General features: G+C 37.4%; 1 protein-coding gene across 1 annotated transcript; it reads left to right on the plus strand.

Annotated features, from left to right (window-relative positions):
* The first annotated feature begins 9,101 nt into the window (after positions 1-9,101).
* LOC113360547 lies at positions 9,102-18,447 on the plus strand. The gene is made up of 10 exons (XM_026604051.1): positions 9,102-9,979; positions 10,453-10,641; positions 11,137-11,229; positions 11,318-11,500; positions 11,588-11,690; positions 11,788-11,946; positions 12,872-15,237; positions 15,398-15,984; positions 16,634-17,749; positions 17,916-18,447. The coding sequence occupies exons 1-8, from the start codon at positions 9,749-9,751 to the stop codon at positions 15,944-15,946; spliced, it is 3,873 nt and encodes a 1,290-aa protein (XP_026459836.1). The 5' UTR covers positions 9,102-9,748; the 3' UTR covers positions 15,947-15,984; positions 16,634-17,749; positions 17,916-18,447.
* The last annotated feature ends 289 nt before the right edge of the window (positions 18,448-18,736 follow it).

The raw sequence follows: 18,736 nt of genomic DNA on the forward strand, positions 1-18,736 counted from the left end.
TAGGCAAACATAAAGGGTGAAATCAATGCACATTAATGTGCGAATCAATACTGCATGTGGAATAATGCTGCCATGATGTCGACATAATTCTGTCATCAACATTCAAAAACCGATAAGAAAATGTCGACATCCATGCAAATAAATCCGTTAAGAAAAATGTTTTTGGTAAGAGAATAAATTAACCCAGGTCACACGCCCCATATTTGAGACATAATTTATTTTGATTTTCAAAATGAATAGGAAATAAATCAAAAGAAATTTTTCCAAAAAGGAAAGTCTTGGTTGACCAAAGTCCATGGCGCAAGCACGAGCTCGATCTGTAAGCCCAAGCCCTTAGTGGAAACAATATTTCTGGAAGCTAAATAAACACTCAAATGGACAACAAACAGAGGACAGAGTCACGTGTTCAACACGTTGTTCTTAACACAATAGTTGACTGGTACGCCTCAAGAATGAGTGATGCCTATACCCTGTGGTCAAGTTGTATCCATGATAAAACTGCCCGTTGCAAGTATTGTTAGCACTATAATACTTGCCCACTCATACGAACTCAACAACAAAGCACGGAAGAAAACAAAAAAACCACACAGAGGGAGAGAGACGAAAAGAAGAGGATAGTAGCTCTTCTGGACACAAATGAAAATGAAAGTTTCGAATTCTTTTTATAGGCAAACATAAAGGGTGAAATCAATGCACATTAATGTGCGAATCAATACTGCATGTGGAATAATGCTGCCATGATGTCGACATAATTCTGTCATCAACATTCAAAAACCGATAAGAAAATGTCGACATCCATGCAAATAAATCCGTTAAGAAAAATGTTTTTGGTAAGAGAATAAATTAACCCAGGTCACACGCCCCATATTTGAGACATAATTTATTTTGATTTTCAAATGAATAGGAAATAAATCAAAAGAAATTTTTCCAAAAAGGAAAGTCTTGGTTGACCAAAGTCCATGGCGCAAGCACGAGCTCGATCTGTAAGCCCAAGCCCTTAGTGGAAACAATAATATTTCTGGAAGCTAAATAAACACTCAAATGGACAACAAACAGAGGACAGAGTCACGTGTTCAACACGTTGTTCTTAACACAATAGTTGACTGGTACGCCTCAAGAATGAGTGATGCCTATACCCTGTGGTCAAGTTGTATCCATGATAAAACTGCCCGTTGCAAGTATTGTTAGCACTATAATACTTGCCCACTCATACGAACTCAACAACAAAGCACGGAAGAAAACAAAAAAACCACACAGAGGGAGAGAGACGAAAAGAAGAGGATAGTAGCTCTTCTGGACACAAATGAAAATGAAAGTTTCGAATTCTTTTTATAGGCAAACATAAAGGGTGAAATCAATGCACATTAATGTGCGAATCAATACTGCATGTGGAATAATGCTGCCATGATGTCGACATAATTCTGTCATCAACATTCAAAAACCGATAAGAAAATGTCGACATCCATGCAAATAAATCCGTTAAGAAAAATGTTTTTGGTAAGAGAATAAATTAACCCAGGTCACACGCCCCATATTTGAGACATAATTTATTTTGATTTTCAAAATGAATAGGAAATAAATCAAAAGAAATTTTTCCAAAAAGGAAAGTCTTGGTTGACCAAAGTCCATGGCGCAAGCACGAGCTCGATCTGTAAGCCCAAGCCCTTAGTGGAAACAATAATATTTCTGGAAGCTAAATAAACACTCAAATGGACAACAAACAGAGGACAGAGTCACGTGTTCAACACGTTGTTCTTAACACAATAGTTGACTGGTACGCCTCAAGAATGAGTGATGCCTATACCCTGTGGTCAAGTTGTATCCATGATAAAACTGCCCGTTGCAAGTATTGTTAGCACTATAATACTTGCCCACTCATACGAACTCAACAACAAAGCACGGAAGAAAACAAAAAAACCACACAGGGGAGAGAGACGAAAAGAAGAGGATAGTAGCTCTTCTGGACACAAATGAAAATGAAAGTTTCGAATTCTTTTTATAGGCAAACATAAAGGGTGAAATCAATGCACATTAATGTGCGAATCAATACTGCATGTGGAATAATGCTGCCATGATGTCGACATAATTCTGTCATCAACATTCAAAAACCGATAAGAAAATGTCGACATCCATGCAAATAAATCCGTTAAGAAAAATGTTTTTGGTAAGAGAATAAATTAACCCAGGTCACACGCCCCATATTTGAGACATAATTTATTTTGATTTTCAAAATGAATAGGAAATAAATCAAAAGAAATTTTTCCAAAAAGGAAAGTCTTGGTTGACCAAAGTCCATGGCGCAAGCACGAGCTCGATCTGTAAGCCCAAGCCCTTAGTGGAAACAATAATATTTCTGGAAGCTAAATAAACACTCAAATGGACAACAAACAGAGGACAGAGTCACGTGTTCAACACGTTGTTCTTAACACAATAGTTGACTGGTACGCCTCAAGAATGAGTGATGCCTATACCCTGTGGTCAAGTTGTATCCATGATAAAACTGCCCGTTGCAAGTATTGTTAGCACTATAATACTTGCCCACTCATACGAACTCAACAACAAAGCACGGAAGAAAACAAAAAACCACACAGAGGGAGAGAGACGAAAAGAAGAGGATAGTAGCTCTTCTGGACACAAATGAAAATGAAAGTTTCGAATTCTTTTTATAGGCAAACATAAAGGGTGAAATCAATGCACATTAATGTGCGAATCAATACTGCATGTGGAATAATGCTGCCATGATGTCGACATAATTCTGTCATCAACATTCAAAAACCGATAAGAAAATGTCGACATCCATGCAAATAAATCCGTTAAGAAAAATGTTTTTGGTAAGAGAATAAATTAACCCAGGTCACACGCCCCATATTTGAGACATAATTTATTTTGATTTTCAAAATGAATAGGAAATAAATCAAAAGAAATTTTTCCAAAAAGGAAAGTCTTGGTTGACCAAAGTCCATGGCGCAAGCACGAGCTCGATCTGTAAGCCCAAGCCCTTAGTGGAAACAATAATATTTCTGGAAGCTAAATAAACACTCAAATGGACAACAAACAGAGGACAGAGTCACGTGTTCAACACGTTGTTCTTAACACAATAGTTGACTGGTACGCCTCAAGAATGAGTGATGCCTATACCCTGTGGTCAAGTTGTATCCATGATAAAACTGCCCGTTGCAAGTATTGTTAGCACTATAATACTTGCCCACTCATACGAACTCAACAAAAAGCACGGAAGCAAAACAAAACCACACAGAGGGAGAGAGACGAAAAGAAGAGGATAGTAGCTCTTCTGGGACACAATGAAAATGAAGAAGTTTCGAATTCTTTTTATAGGCAAACATAAAGGGTGAAATCAATGCACATTAATGTGCGAATCAATACTGCATGTGGAATAATGCTGCCATGATGTCGACATAATTCTGTCATCAACATTCAAAAACCGATAAGAAAATGTCGACATCCATGCAAATAACCGTTAAGAAAAATGTTTTTGGTAAGAGAATAATTACCCAGGTCACGCCCCATATTTGAGACATAATTTATTTGATTTTCAAAATGAATAGGAAATAAATCAAAAATTTTTCCAAAAAGGAAAGTCTTGGTTGACCAAAGTCCATGGCGCAAGCACGAGCTCGATCTGTAAGCCCAAGCCCTTAGTGGAAACAATAATATTTCTGGAAGCTAAATAAACACTCAAATGGACAACAAACAGAGGACAGAGTCACGTGTTCAACACGTTGTTCTTAACACAATAGTTGACTGGTACGCCTCAAGAATGAGTGATGCCTATACCCTGTGGTCAAGTTGTATCCATGATAAAACTGCCCGTTGCAAGTATTGTTAGCACTATAATACTTGCCCACTCATACGAACTCAACAACAAAGCACGGAAGAAAACAAAAAAACCACACAGAGGGAGAGAGACGAAAAGAAGAGGATAGTAGCTCTTCTGGACACAAATGAAAATGAAAGTTTCGAATTCTTTTTATAGGCAAACATAAAGGGTGAAATCAATGCACATTAATGTGCGAATCAATACTGCATGTGGAATAATGCTGCCATGATGTCGACATAATTCTGTCATCAACATTCAAAAACCGATAAAAAATGTCGACATCCATGCAAATAAATCCGTTAAGAAAAATGTTTTTGGTAAGAGAATAAATTAACCCAGGTCACACGCCCCATATTTGAGACATAATTTATTTTGATTTTCAAAATGAATAGGAAATAAATCAAAAGAAATTTTTCCAAAAAGGAAAGTCTTGGTTGACCAAAGTCCATGGCGCAAGCACGAGCTCGATCTGTAAGCCCAAGCCCTTAGTGGAAACAATAATATTTCTGGAAGCTAAATAAACACTCAAATGGACAACAAACAGAGGACAGAGTCACGTGTTCAACACGTTGTTCTTAACACAATAGTTGACTGGTACGCCTCAAGAATGAGTGATGCCTATACCCTGTGGTCAAGTTGTATCCATGATAAAACTGCCCGTTGCAAGTATTGTTAGCACTATAATACTTGCCCACTCATACGAACTCAACAACAAAGCACGGAAGAAAACAAAAAAACCACACAGAGGGAGAGAGACGAAAAGAAGAGGATAGTAGCTCTTCTGGACACAAATGAAAATGAAAGTTTCGAATTCTTTTTATAGGCAAACATAAAGGGTGAAATCAATGCACATTAATGTGCGAATCAATACTGCATGTGGAATAATGCTGCCATGATGTCGACATAATTCTGTCATCAACATTCAAAAACCGATAAGAAAATGTCGACATCCATGCAAATAAATCCGTTAAGAAAAATGTTTTTGGTAAGAGAATAAATTAACCCAGGTCACACGCCCCATATTTGAGACATAATTTATTTTGATTTTCAAAATGAATAGGAAATAAATCAAAAGAAATTTTTCCAAAAAGGAAAGTCTTGGTTGACCAAAGTCCATGGCGCAAGCACGAGCTCGATCTGTAAGCCCAAGCCCTTAGTGGAAACAATAATATTTCTGGAAGCTAAATAAACACTCAAATGGACAACAAACAGAGGACAGAGTCACGTGTTCAACACGTTGTTCTTAACACAATAGTTGACTGGTACGCCTCAAGAATGAGTGATGCCTATACCCTGTGGTCAAGTTGTATCCATGATAAAACTGCCCGTTGCAAGTATTGTTAGCACTATAATACTTGCCCACTCATACGAACTCAACAACAAAGCACGGAAGAAAACAAAAAAACCACACAGAGGGAGAGAGACGAAAAGAAGAGGATAGTAGCTCTTCTGGACACAAATGAAAATGAAAGTTTCGAATTCTTTTTATAGGCAAACATAAAGGGTGAAATCAATGCACATTAATGTGCGAATCAATACTGCATGTGGAATAATGCTGCCATGATGTCGACATAATTCTGTCATCAACATTCAAAAACCGATAAGAAAATGTCGACATCCATGCAAATAAATCCGTTAAGAAAAATGTTTTTGGTAAGAGAATAAATTAACCCAGGTCACACGCCCCATATTTGAGACATAATTTATTTTGATTTTCAAAATGAATAGGAAATAAATCAAAAGAAATTTTTCCAAAAAGGAAAGTCTTGGTTGACCAAAGTCCATGGCGCAAGCACGAGCTCGATCTGTAAGCCCAAGCCCTTAGTGGAAACAATAATATTTCTGGAAGCTAAATAAACACTCAAATGGACAACAAACAGAGGACAGAGTCACGTGTTCAACACGTTGTTCTTAACACAATAGTTGACTGGTACGCCTCAAGAATGAGTGATGCCTATACCCTGTGGTCAAGTTGTATCCATGATAAAACTGCCCGTTGCAAGTATTGTTAGCACTATAATACTTGCCCACTCATACGAACTCAACAACAAAGCACGGAAGAAAACAAAAAAACCACACAGAGGGAGAGAGACGAAAAGAAGAGGATAGTAGCTCTTCTGGACACAAATGAAAATGAAAGTTTCGAATTCTTTTTATAGGCAAACATAAAGGGTGAAATCAATGCACATTAATGTGCGAATCAATACTGCATGTGGAATAATGCTGCCATGATGTCGACATAATTCTGTCATCAACATTCAAAAACCGATAAGAAAATGTCGACATCCATGCAAATAAATCCGTTAAGAAAAATGTTTTTGGTAAGAGAATAAATTAACCCAGGTCACACGCCCCATATTTGAGACATAATTTATTTTGATTTTCAAAATGAATAGGAAATAAATCAAAAGAAATTTTTCCAAAAAGGAAAGTCTTGGTTGACCAAAGTCCATGGCGCAAGCACGAGCTCGATCTGTAAGCCCAAGCCCTTAGTGGAAACAATAATATTTCTGGAAGCTAAATAAACACTCAAATGGACAACAAACAGAGGACAGAGTCACGTGTTCAACACGTTGTTCTTAACACAATAGTTGACTGGTACGCCTCAAGAATGAGTGATGCCTATACCCTGTGGTCAAGTTGTATCCATGATAAAACTGCCCGTTGCAAGTATTGTTAGCACTATAATACTTGCCCACTCATACGAACTCAACAACAAAGCACGGAAGAAAACAAAAAAACCACACAGAGGGAGAGAGACGAAAAGAAGAGGATAGTAGCTCTTCTGGACACAAATGAAAATGAAAGTTTCGAATTCTTTTTATAGGCAAACATAAAGGGTGAAATCAATGCACATTAATGTGCGAATCAATACTGCATGTGGAATAATGCTGCCATGATGTCGACATAATTCTGTCATCAACATTCAAAAACCGATAAGAAAATGTCGACATCCATGCAAATAAATCCGTTAAGAAAAATGTTTTTGGTAAGAGAATAAATTAACCCAGGTCACACGCCCCATATTTGAGACATAATTTATTTTGATTTTCAAAATGAATAGGAAATAAATCAAAAGAAATTTTTCCAAAAAGGAAAGTCTTGGTTGACCAAAGTCCATGGCGCAAGCACGAGCTCGATCTGTAAGCCCAAGCCCTTAGTGGAAACAATAATATTTCGCCCCACCCGTTCCACCCACATTGTTTTACTAACTATCCATAAAGGAATAGCTATATAGTGGGACTCCTCTTTAGTTATGCCCAATGTGGCACTAAAGGACCTATTTCATTCACTCATAGAAAATGAGTAAGAGCTCTTAGAGACCCAAAGGTCCTAAGTTCCGTTCCCACCAAGACCATTAAATCAAAACATTAAAAACTCATTTTCTCCGATATATAATTATCAAAATCTAAAAAGAAAACAACAAATCGATGATCTAATGTAAAAAGTAATAAGATTTGATGAGACTACTTAGGAAACCTAAATCTTCTTCTCTGGTCATTTAATCGTCGACAAACTTTGTTAAACCAAAATCCATTTATATAAGTTGGAATGAAATGGTGATGAATTGATGATCAGTTCTTTGGCTTAACTAATATGAAAATCCAATTTTAGAGATTTTTGTTATAGGGAAAGCCAAAACGAATATGGGGAAAGATGGCTATGGTCAAATGATATTGATTCTGGGTCAATATGGGTGGAACTAAAAATTCCTAAAACCTCTCCGTTCACACGTTACCTTATATCAAATCTTGGATCATATTTATTAAGAGTTTTGATCTAATATTATATGAGTTATCATTTTTCTTATCCAATCAAAGTAAAAACAAATTTATGATTCACCAATCTCTTCCATATAAAATCAAAATATTATTGCAGAATGAATAAAAGCGACTGAACATCCATGATCAGTTTATCAAAAAAGAAGAAGATTGGTTATCTGAATACTTGATTGATGACAGTGCACACAAGTTAGAATTAACAATCTTCTTAATTAATCTTTAATGAACCTACGAAAACCTTATCCCTTAGGCAACATATAGAAATGTCAGTCCTTTGAAAAGTGGTATTGCTGGAAAATTTCTGGTTAGTTTCGTTGAATTTTAGCACCATGATTAATCATAATCCTCATAACACAAAATAACTGACAATACTTTTTATTGATTGATGACATCATTGATTATCAAATCATTTTTTCTTCATCTTTACAAATAATCAAAGCTTCACTAAATTAGTTGTTGTGTCGCAAATAAATCTCGTTGTGTGAGATAACAATATTTTTCTAAGAGATAATTGCATAAACAAAATGGAATCAATAACGCACCATTAACGGTGGGAACAAAGGTAGTTTTGTTAAGATATTAGACATTAGTGGTGGTATTTGGAGCTGTGGCGGTGGTGAATGGAGTAAATCATGGACATTAAGAAGGGCCTTGTTAACTTGTATACCCGTATACATGTTAAGGTTCATTAAAACAACAATTTCTTGCATTGGAAACAAGATTTGTTTGTTTTATTACATTGAAAACAATAATTCTTTGCATTGGGAACAAAAAATGTTGTTTTTAGTACAAGAAAAACCAATTTCTAGTAGAACAAGACAAAAGAACACAATTTCCAAAGGAATAAAATAATTCTTTATTAAACCTTAACATGTATACGTGTATACAAGTTAACAAAACCCCGTTAAGAATAGCCATCCCCTTTCTGTTTCACCCCCATTGGTTATAAGTCCAATCTCTCGGACCAAAATTCAACTTTTCCCTCGGATGATTTAGCTTTCCCCATAACAAAAATCTTCTTACAACCCTTGAATTTTGGACTTAATTACATAATATGTATATGAATTGTAATTAATAAAAAATAAAATAAAAATTTATTTTATTATATAGTTAATGATCGGTTAGTTGTAGTAACTAAAATTCATTTGTTACGTGCACGCTCTTTAGAGGAGTGTGTCCAAAATTGATACAAAATATTGGTACCGAGGAAAAATAAAAGATTTTTATTTGTCTAAATATTTTCAGGTAAGACGAGTAACTCAAAAAAATCGAGCTTGATTCATCTTTTAGCTGCAATAGAGGGCTTTTTCCTGAAATGATATTATCAACAATAGTTGTCGAGAAATAAAAATGGGTCAACGTACGTGGCCCGACCGCATCTTAAACTCGCGTTTGATTCCGTTAAACATATAACGGATTAAATTATTATTCATAAAATTTCCTTTTCTTTACTCTCATTTAAAAGTTTTAATTCACTTTCTCCGGCTTCCTCACATCCCCGTCTGAACAAAGAAAAAAAACAAAAAAGAAAACTTAGCAAAAACCCTAATTTGACACTTTCGTTGCACAAACAACAAAAAAGTAAAACCCTAAACTGAAAAATCAATTTTTGAGAAATCATCATTCAATTTTGATGCTTGTTTTCTGAATCGTTTTTGTGGTGATTCTAGCGAGCAGAGGAGAAATGCACAGTTGCTTTCATGAAGATTAGTCACTACAGAAGTTTTGGTCTTTTAAGCAGGATTTCATTCAAGATAGATCCACTAGAAGTTTTAATTTTTACTGTTTTGAAAGGAAAAAAATAATGAAATACTCGGTTACGCTAGGATTCTACTTTTAATCAAATAACATTGTGATTGTTGAGGGTTTTTAATTAAGCATTAGTGTATTACCCAAATTTCGATTGTGCTAACCGTTTCAATAGTTGGTAAAGACTTATCAAATTCTGTTACAGTTGTATAGTTGGTCTTGTGTTGAAATTAGGGTCAGTTGTCCAGTTCAGTTTGATATACTCTATAATCTGGATTTTCTCGTGAAGATTATATCATTGGAACTTAGTTTAAGAGGAAATTTAGTGTGGGTACTCTCCTAGTTTATCTATTTAGGGTAGTATCTGGTTCGTCATTGCATGGGCGATCATGAGCACTGGGCACAGCCTAGTGGTGTTATGCCCAATGGCCTTCTGCCCGATACAGTTTGTTTGGTGACTAGATCCCTTGATGCAGAAAGATGGTCCATTGCTGAAAAGAGAACCGAAGAATTAATTAATTGCATTCAACCCAACAAGCCCTCTGAAGAACGCAGAAATGCTGTTGCAGACTATGTTCAGAGGCTTATCTTGAAGTGCTTCTCCTGCAAGGTAGTCCTATCTGCCCGCGATACCTAGGTGTGGTTATCCTTGTCTAAAAGTATTGAGGTTCATAGAATCTGCAGGTTATTTAAGAGTGTTTTGGATATTTGTAGGTTGCTAGAATAATGCTTTTAGGAATGCAAAATTTCAGAGAATAAAATGTGAGTTTTGTCTTGAGGCATCACTCTATTTATTTGGATCATCCCGAGTTGCTTGTGTCAAATTATCTCTATCATACTGTAGAGATTAGTTGATTTGTATTTTAAGTTAATTTTGGACTAGATGCTTCATCTTGGATGTTAAAGCTAAGGGATTATATATTCTTCTGGTTCCAAAATTAACTCGTCAGTATTACTAGTCATCCTGTTTCTATACTTGTATACACTTCATTAAGGAAGATATTGCATTGTCTTTTATAATGATAACCCTGGCGTGGAGCATTTTTTCTGACTGATGGTGTGTAATATATCAAATTATTTCAGGTTTTTATGTTTGGGTCTGTCCCTCTTAAGACCTACTTACCAGATGGGGACATTGACCTGACAGCATTCAGTGAGAATGAAACTTTGAAGGATACTTGGGCTAATGAGGTCCGCAATATACTCGAGACTGAAGAAAAGAGTGAGACGGCTGAATTTCGTGTGAAAGAGGTGCAATACATACAGGCAGAAGTATGTTCTTAACTCCTAACACCTCTTAAGTGCCTCACTCATTTTATGTTTCAGTATCTTGTATTTCTTGACTAATTTCCGACCCGTGCCTTACAAGAAAAAGAATTAGAAAAAGGTGCGACCTAATTGGAGTTGCACTGTGTATCATGTTCCATGTTAGTTATGTTTTGAGGTTGCTTGGAATTTCTGATATAGTGATATGTGGGTTGGCGAGGAGCAAATTTTTATAATAAATTGGTATATACTGTTGTGGCCACTCTTCAAACCGTGCATACTGAATTATAGACTTATTTGGTACGGGGTAACTCTCAAAAACGCCCTTGTCTCTGTTCTAGACATTATAAATACTCTGGTATTTGCATCTTGCACCTGATTTGGACTCCCGTGGTGCTGTTTTTCATGCGGCTGTTACCGTCACATAATATTGTCGATCTGTGGTTTCCAATGCCCTTTGTGGTAAATACTGAATCGTTTTTATGTTTCATCCATTTGCAGGTGAAGATAATCAAGTGTCTTGTAGAAAATATTGTAGTAGACATATCCTTTAACCAGCTTGGCGGGCTGTGCACTCTTTGTTTTCTTGAGGAGGTAAGGTCTAGCTGACATCTTGAGCAAACCAACTTCATAATGTTTATTTTTGCGTTGCTTTTGTGCTAAAAATTATGTGTTTATGTAGGTTGACTATTTAATTAAGAAAAGTCATATATTCAAGCGCAGCATCATTCTGATAAAAGCTTGGTGTTACTATGAGAGTCGTATATTGGGAGCTCATCATGGACTTATTTCTACTTATGCACTTGAAACATTAGTTCTCTACATATTTCATGTCTTCAACAATTCCTTCGCAGGACCACTTGAGGTTGCTACGGAATTCTCCTTTTCTCTCTGATTACTTATGGTGGAGAGTCGTAGCTCAATGTTTCTTACTTTTTGTTTTTATGTTCAGGTCCTTTACCGGTTTCTAGAGTTTTTCAGTAACTTTGACTGGGACCATTTTTGTGTTAGCCTTTGGGGTCCAGTTCCAATTTGTAGACTTGCGGATATGACAGGTAATAACTTTTGATTATTTCTTTTCAGTTCATTGGCCCACATTAGGAAAAATCTTCCTTATGATAATTATCTAACGAGTGTGTCTGATGTTGATAGTGCAACGTATGGCAGCGGAACCTCCTCGAAGGGATACTGAAGACTTGTTGCTCAGTAAATTATTTGATGCTTGTAGTTCTGTATACTCTGTGGCGGTCAAGATAATCAGGGTCAACCCTTTGTATCTAAACATTTCAATGTTATTGATCCTCTACGAATAAACAACAACCTTGGACGAAGTGTTAGTAAAGGTATTCAAGATGCCTTGGCATTCTCACGACACTGAATTTTTTCAACTCACCTTTGAAGCTTCTCTCCAGTTTCAGCATACTGTGATACTTAAAATTTCATTATTATCTATTAGAAAACAGAAAAACCCACTGTTAGATAGAGTCCAGGTCAGTGTCTTAAAATAGGTATGTGTCGTGACTGTGAGGACCTCTTACATGTAGTTACCGTTTCTTACACAAACTTTTCTTTGTTGGCTCTGTTGATTTTATTGCGGGTTTATTAGTCCAGGTTATTGATTTTCTTGTCAGCTCAAATATATTCACTCTTTGACTGTGGAATAGTTTCGACATGTGATTCTAGCTTAATCTCTCTAACTAGCAAGTGTGTGACAGTTAAAGCAATCTTATCGTCGCTTGTGTCTGTAAAAGTTTCTGGGTTCTGTTCGAGCCAAATGACGCCATATTGAGCAGCTCGGAGAATTATTTCTACCAAGTTTTTTTTTTCCATCAGATAATTATGTGCAAAAAACCAGTATACGATACAAAAAAAATCAAAGCTTTGAAATAAATTATTCTGTTTTGAAGTTATACATGATGAATTATTAGTGTCCGTGATGTTAAACCAAAGAACATGATGAATTCTAAAAGTTGAATCACATGTCGCAGTATTTAGAAGTTTATACAAGTGAAACAATTCATCTAACCATCGGACTAGATTTAGATACAATGAAGGAGTTGATGTGTTAAACCTGGCAATCGATAACTTTGGAAACTAATCCGATAGGAAAGTTACAATGTTTTAGTTTTATTCATTCTCTGCTGTGTATGGGAAACAAATATTTGCTTGACCAAGTAGTTAGATAAGCATAACTGCATTCGATAGTTATAAATTTCTTATTTGTGTTTTCTTTCAGGTAATTTTTTTAGGATTCGTAGTGCCTTCGCATTTGGGGCGAAAAGGTTGGCCAGACTTCTCGACTGCCCGAAAGAGAACGTAATGTCTGAAGTAAATCTGTTCTTTATGAACACATGGGGGAGACATGGTAGTCGGCACCGCCCTGATGCACCTAGTGCTGATTTGGTTTGCTTGCAACCATCAATTCCTGATCATGTAATTGGATCTGAGAATTTAAAACATCGTATGAGCAGCAAGAAAAAGACCGAGGAGTCTCCTGGCAGTCAAGCCCCAGAAAGAGTATCTAGGACCAGTAACTTTTCTGCAACTTCTCATACTGGTCGGAAAAGAATTTCTAATCTAAACACTTCCAGGGTGACTGAGCATTTGGCGAAGAATGTTAACCCTGGTGAAGCTGCGGGTCACCGAAAGATTATACCAAATTACTTGGCGGATGAGGTGCAAAACACATTCCATTTTGTGAGGACACATTCTAGTCCTGAGCTAACAGACGCATCAACTGAGGTTTCCAGAGGAAGACATAACAAGGTGCCAGAAATGGTGAGAAAACAGAGTACTCGGAAGGCAGAATATACAAGGAGAAAGAATCTGGAAGTTCCAGGAACTCATAGTGCCAAATGTGTAACTGAAGATTCCTCGACTTTGAGGAGCATCCCATCTCTTCGAAGCCTTGATGTTGCTGGTGAAAACAAGTATTATGAGGAAGTTGGTTTTGGTTCCACTGGAGAAGAGCTTGCTTATGTAGCTGATACGAGGAAGATGTGTCAGGAGGCGCAAAACATGGTGAACATGATGGCATCAACTAGGTTACATGGTCTTCCCAGCCATATGCAGTATCCTATGAATTTAGCTTCTCCACACTTACCTCGTCCAGTTTCACCTTCTGCTCTGGCATCAGTTGGTTATGCTCGTAGGAACTTGATGGGTATGATTCCAGCAGATATGCCTTTGGCTGACCCTCTTCATGGCAGTACCTCATCTCCTCAAACTAAGGTGTCATCGCCATCTTCGAGATACTTCCCTATAGTTGAGTTAGCGTCAAATCAAGTTATGGAACCGAATTTTGAAAATTCAGGATTGACGGAAGTCAAACAGATTGAAAGTTCTCACCATTTCTGGCAGGATCAAGATGCTGCTAGTTCTGTTAGAGGTTTGGGTGCAGATGATGGAGCTTTCCAGGTAGTGCAGTCTGATGACTCAATGTCGCATAACTTTGTTCCTTTAACCCGAGTGAGTAGCTCTGGCAGTTCAATAGGGAAAGGTCGTCACAAGTTTGCTAAAGAAAGCAAAAATCGAAATGTTTCTCACCAGAGAAAGTATGATAGAGGAAATGCGGCTCATAGCCCTGATAGATATGTGAGTATGAGATCCTTACCTACTTCAGAACCAGGTTCCTCAAGAAGCAAAACATCTTCTGAAAGTTCCTGGGATGGATTATCTGCCAAAGTCTCTAAATCATCTAGGGATAAACGGGGAAGAAGAATCACTCCTTCTGTAGATTCGTGCACTGCATATGATAAAGACAAAAACAGATCGTATGATGATGCGTCAGTAGATAACAGTTCTTCACAGGCAGATGAAGACAACAGAGACTGGATTCAACAAACTGAAATGGTTGAAAGAAAATCAGTGGCTTCTTTGCATTCTCAGACCCACCAACTGCCTAGCTATGAAACATCAAGTATGAGTGGATCGGACTCGATGATACCTTTATCTCCTATGCTTGTGGGTACTGGTTCCCGGCAAAGTACAATGGAAAATCCAGGGATGGTACCCTTTGCATTTTATCTTGCAGGCCCCCCTGTTCCATTCCTAACAATGCTTCCTATGTACAATGTGCCTATAGGGACTGAAACTAGTGAAAGATCCACTAGCAATTTAGAGGGGGAGGAGGGATCAGATGATCATAGTCATACAAACCAGTCAGACCAGAACTTTGACTCTGTAGAGTCCCGTGGTCAGTCCGAGATTTTCAGTACCCGTGATTCAAGTAGGAATGGTTATTTAACGGAACATCCCGAGGAGCACAAATCTGACATTCTGAAAAGTGACTTCACTAGTCATTGGGAAAATCTTCAGTTTGCACGGTTGTGTCAAAAAACAAGGTATCAAGGTCCTTTGGTTTATCCTTCCCCCGCTATGGTACCACCAATGTATTTACAGGGCCATTTCCCCTGGGATGGTCCGGGAAGACCTATTTCGCCTAATGGAAACCTTCTCACCCAGTTTACAAGTTATGGCCCTCGTCTCGTTCCCGTTTCTCAGTTTCAACCTGGTTCTCAAAGATCAAATGGTGTTTATCAGTGTTATGGTGATGAAAGCCCTAGATACCGTGGGGGAACTGGAACCTACCTGCCAAGTCGTGTAAGATAACTTTTCACAAGAACCTGTTACTTTGCACGTTGTTTACCTTCTATACATGTGAAGGAAGGCTGTATAAGCTGGCGTATTGTTTCCTTATATAGAACGCAGGAAGGTAGTGGCAGTTGTAGTAGGCTGATGAATCTTTGTTTTTCAATTTCAGAAGGTTCCTTTCAGGGAACGACAATCGTCAAGTATTAGAAACCATAAATTGAACAATGACAATTATGACTGCGATGAGCACCACAAAGAAAGTGAGGGAACTTGGAATATGGGATTTAGACAGCGAACTGCTGGGCGAAATAATGGTCTCAGTGATAAGCCTAGCACAAGGTTAGATCGCTTGGCAGCAAATGAGAACCAAGCTGCTTATAGAACGTTTGACTCGTATAGGCATGGATCTTTCTCCTCATATCAGACCCAGAATGGTTCATTTCTCCCCCCAACTTCTATTCGTAGCAACAATGGCATTTACCCAATGGTGAGCATAAACTCAAATGGTGTTTCACCCACTGGACCTGCTGGTCCATCTGTCGTTATGTTGTACTCTTACGATCGAAATGTTGGTTATAGTTCGCCTGCAGAGCGTGTTGAGTTTGGTTCTGTTAGGCAAGGTAGTTTTTCATGTGTGGATGAAGTTTCACAGGAAGTTGAAGTAGGCCCAGCAAGGTTTATGTATGTAAGACCGATTCAAGGCGGTTCATCTGCTTAATCCTCTCCGGACGAGCCATCTTCTCCCCAATCTGAAAGGTAATATCAAATATGTCTCTCATCTCCCCGGAAATAAAATGCTAGCTAATTATTTCTTGTGATTTGAATAGAATCTGATAAAGGAAACTAATTTATGTTTTTTCTGTAAAGTTGTGTCTATTGGCTTCCAACATTTGTTATTTGGATTCGAAGTCACACTTATTTTCAGAATCAGAAATAACAGAAGGAAGAGACCTGTGATACTAGGAAAAATAGTGTTTTTAAAGGTTTGTAGTTAGAATCTGGTACACTTTAAGGTTTTAACTTCGGCTTCTTAGCTGTAGCTGAGTGGGAGCCTTTGTTGTAGCAATGTTGATGGCGGAGGCTCGATGGATTTGCTCTAGTTTGAGCTGTGTCTTTGGTTCTCGTTTATGTTAGTTCTGGTTGGGCTATGCAATCAACGTCTCTAGTTCTAGCTGGGTATACTGCACATGTTTTATTCTTTTTCGACATGCTTATCGATGATTTTGTTTTTGCAGTCCATCTCATTTGCTTATTGTCCATGTATTGTTATCACATTGAAAATTCGCATATAGTCAGACATAAACTTGCCATCTCAGCTGGATTTCTGTAGGCATTTCTTTGTCTTCTATTGATTTTTTATTTTTTCACCTGATATCCTTTGTTAATGTTGATTAATGTTATACAGAAGGAATTGAATATCTTGCGGGTATCAGTGGATAAAAAGAAATTAGTCGTATATAGAGACATCTGCTCCTTGTTGTCTCCAAGTCAAAGATGATCATAAAGATCAAGCATGTCCTAGTTACCAGTGGTTGTTCCTTCCTTCACTCTTAGCTGATAGATCTGTTGCTCCAGAGGTATTTGCATACTTCATTCCTGTAAGTGAACATGTTGACCATGTTAATGTAGTCATTGTAGTACACAGCGAAATATAACTGGTTGCCTATGCCTAATAGTAGGATATATAGAAGAGGGTGTAATTTAAAGGAGAAATTAGTGGGTTTCTTATTGTTCAGGCTCTTTACCTGATATAGAAACCTTCTCAGGTTCAGAATATAGTGACTTAACATTCATCTAGAAAACTACTTTTGATTCTTTTGATAGATAGTTCTTTTTTTTATTTGGAACAACTAAGTTTTTGATTATTTTTTTCTACCAACAGAGGCTATTTTGTCTTTGCTTAACTGTAGCTCATTAATGTCAAAAGTTCAGTCAGAAACAAACAGTTCAATTGCTCCACCCTGGTGATTTGTACTCTTAACCTTCTGAAACACAGCCGTATGACTTTGAGAATTTTCCACATTGCTGTCATGCATACTCATCTTTTTTTTATGTTTGAAGTTCTCTTTCTACATGAGCTTATTCCTGTCATACTGTACTTAACACGGCACTGTATTTTCTACTAGAGTATGCCAAGGTATCTACACTATGCTCCCTTCTTTACTAGATGCAAAGATCAACAAGCACATGTCAGGCAGGTAAAGATAACTGGGTTAAGGGTTTAGCCATGTTGAGACTGACTTTGTTTTTATGTATTGATGGCCACATTAGCTTTTCCAGCAAGGTTCTTATCCATCTATGGTCTCCACTTTTAGCACTTCGAAGGAACCTATTACCTCAGGTCTTGAAGAAGGGTGGGAAATTCTCTTGTTCAGGGGTAGTGGGCTGATTCCAGCCCACAACTTGTGGATGTTGGATTTCAGTGAATTTGTGGTCCCCCTAATAGATGGGATTTCTTCCTGATGCTTCGTTAGTTTTATTTTTGAAGGCTGTTTATTCTCAGAAGACTTGCACGCATCAGGTGAGAACATTTTCCGTACCATTTTAAAAAAAGCTCATCTTGTTAGAAACCATAATGAAAGATAAAGTTATTTTGGATAGTTTAATTGTAGTAGAAGTAGTCTGTACTACTACATTACTTTTATACTTAGTTGCAAAAATTTATGTTTGTTTTTTATATTCCGTAGGGCATTGTCTATCGTTCGCAGGGGAAGTCTTTATCTTACTATTGGGAGGGTTCATTGTTAGCGTGACTGTCATCAGGAATTTGTATTTTTCTGAACATTGTTTCTCCGACTTTTGAGTCTCTTTTGACTACTGGAAGTGATGTGCGAAGATATTAAGCAATGTGAGTTGGAACTGCGAAGAGGAGAAACGTTATGTGCCTGCCAGTATCATTTGTTCTTGGGATCACTCAAAATTATGTCTAGACCCAATGAGAAAGCTTCCATCCTAGAGTTGGGCATAATGGTCTCCGAACTTCGGATCTTTGTGTTAAACCTAGATTACATTCTATCTAGATGGGTAGGTTGTTCCACAATCATCTGAAAAGAAGAAAAAAGGGTAGCATGTGCTACGGGAAGGGAAGTTTTTATTGATTTTTGTTCAGTCAAAAATGGTTACGTTGACATCTATCGACAAATATTGCTCCGTAGTTTGTTTTATCTTGCTTTTTCCCTGAAAAGTGGCTACGAGACATCAAGCAGTTCATTTTTGAAACGATTTTGCATTCGTATGTGGTAGACTTAGCCGAATCTGTTCCAAGATGCCCTAAGTTCTCAATTGTGCTAAACGGGGAATCCGTGTCATGTACCAAATAATTCTCAATTAAGCGTTAGGAAATACATACTAAACGGTTAATCCATCTGTAATAGTGTACCCGTTCTTATCGAGCACATTCCTCTCTTAAATGGAGGCAAAGCAACCTTATGTTCTGTGTTTTTTTTTTTTTTTGTTAAATAACTGATTGGAAATAATTGTGCGAGACCGATGGGAATTAACACTTTGT

This window comes from Papaver somniferum, chromosome 3 (assembly GCF_003573695.1).
Source record: "Papaver somniferum cultivar HN1 chromosome 3, ASM357369v1, whole genome shotgun sequence".
Taxonomy (NCBI): Eukaryota; Viridiplantae; Streptophyta; class Magnoliopsida; order Ranunculales; family Papaveraceae; genus Papaver; species Papaver somniferum.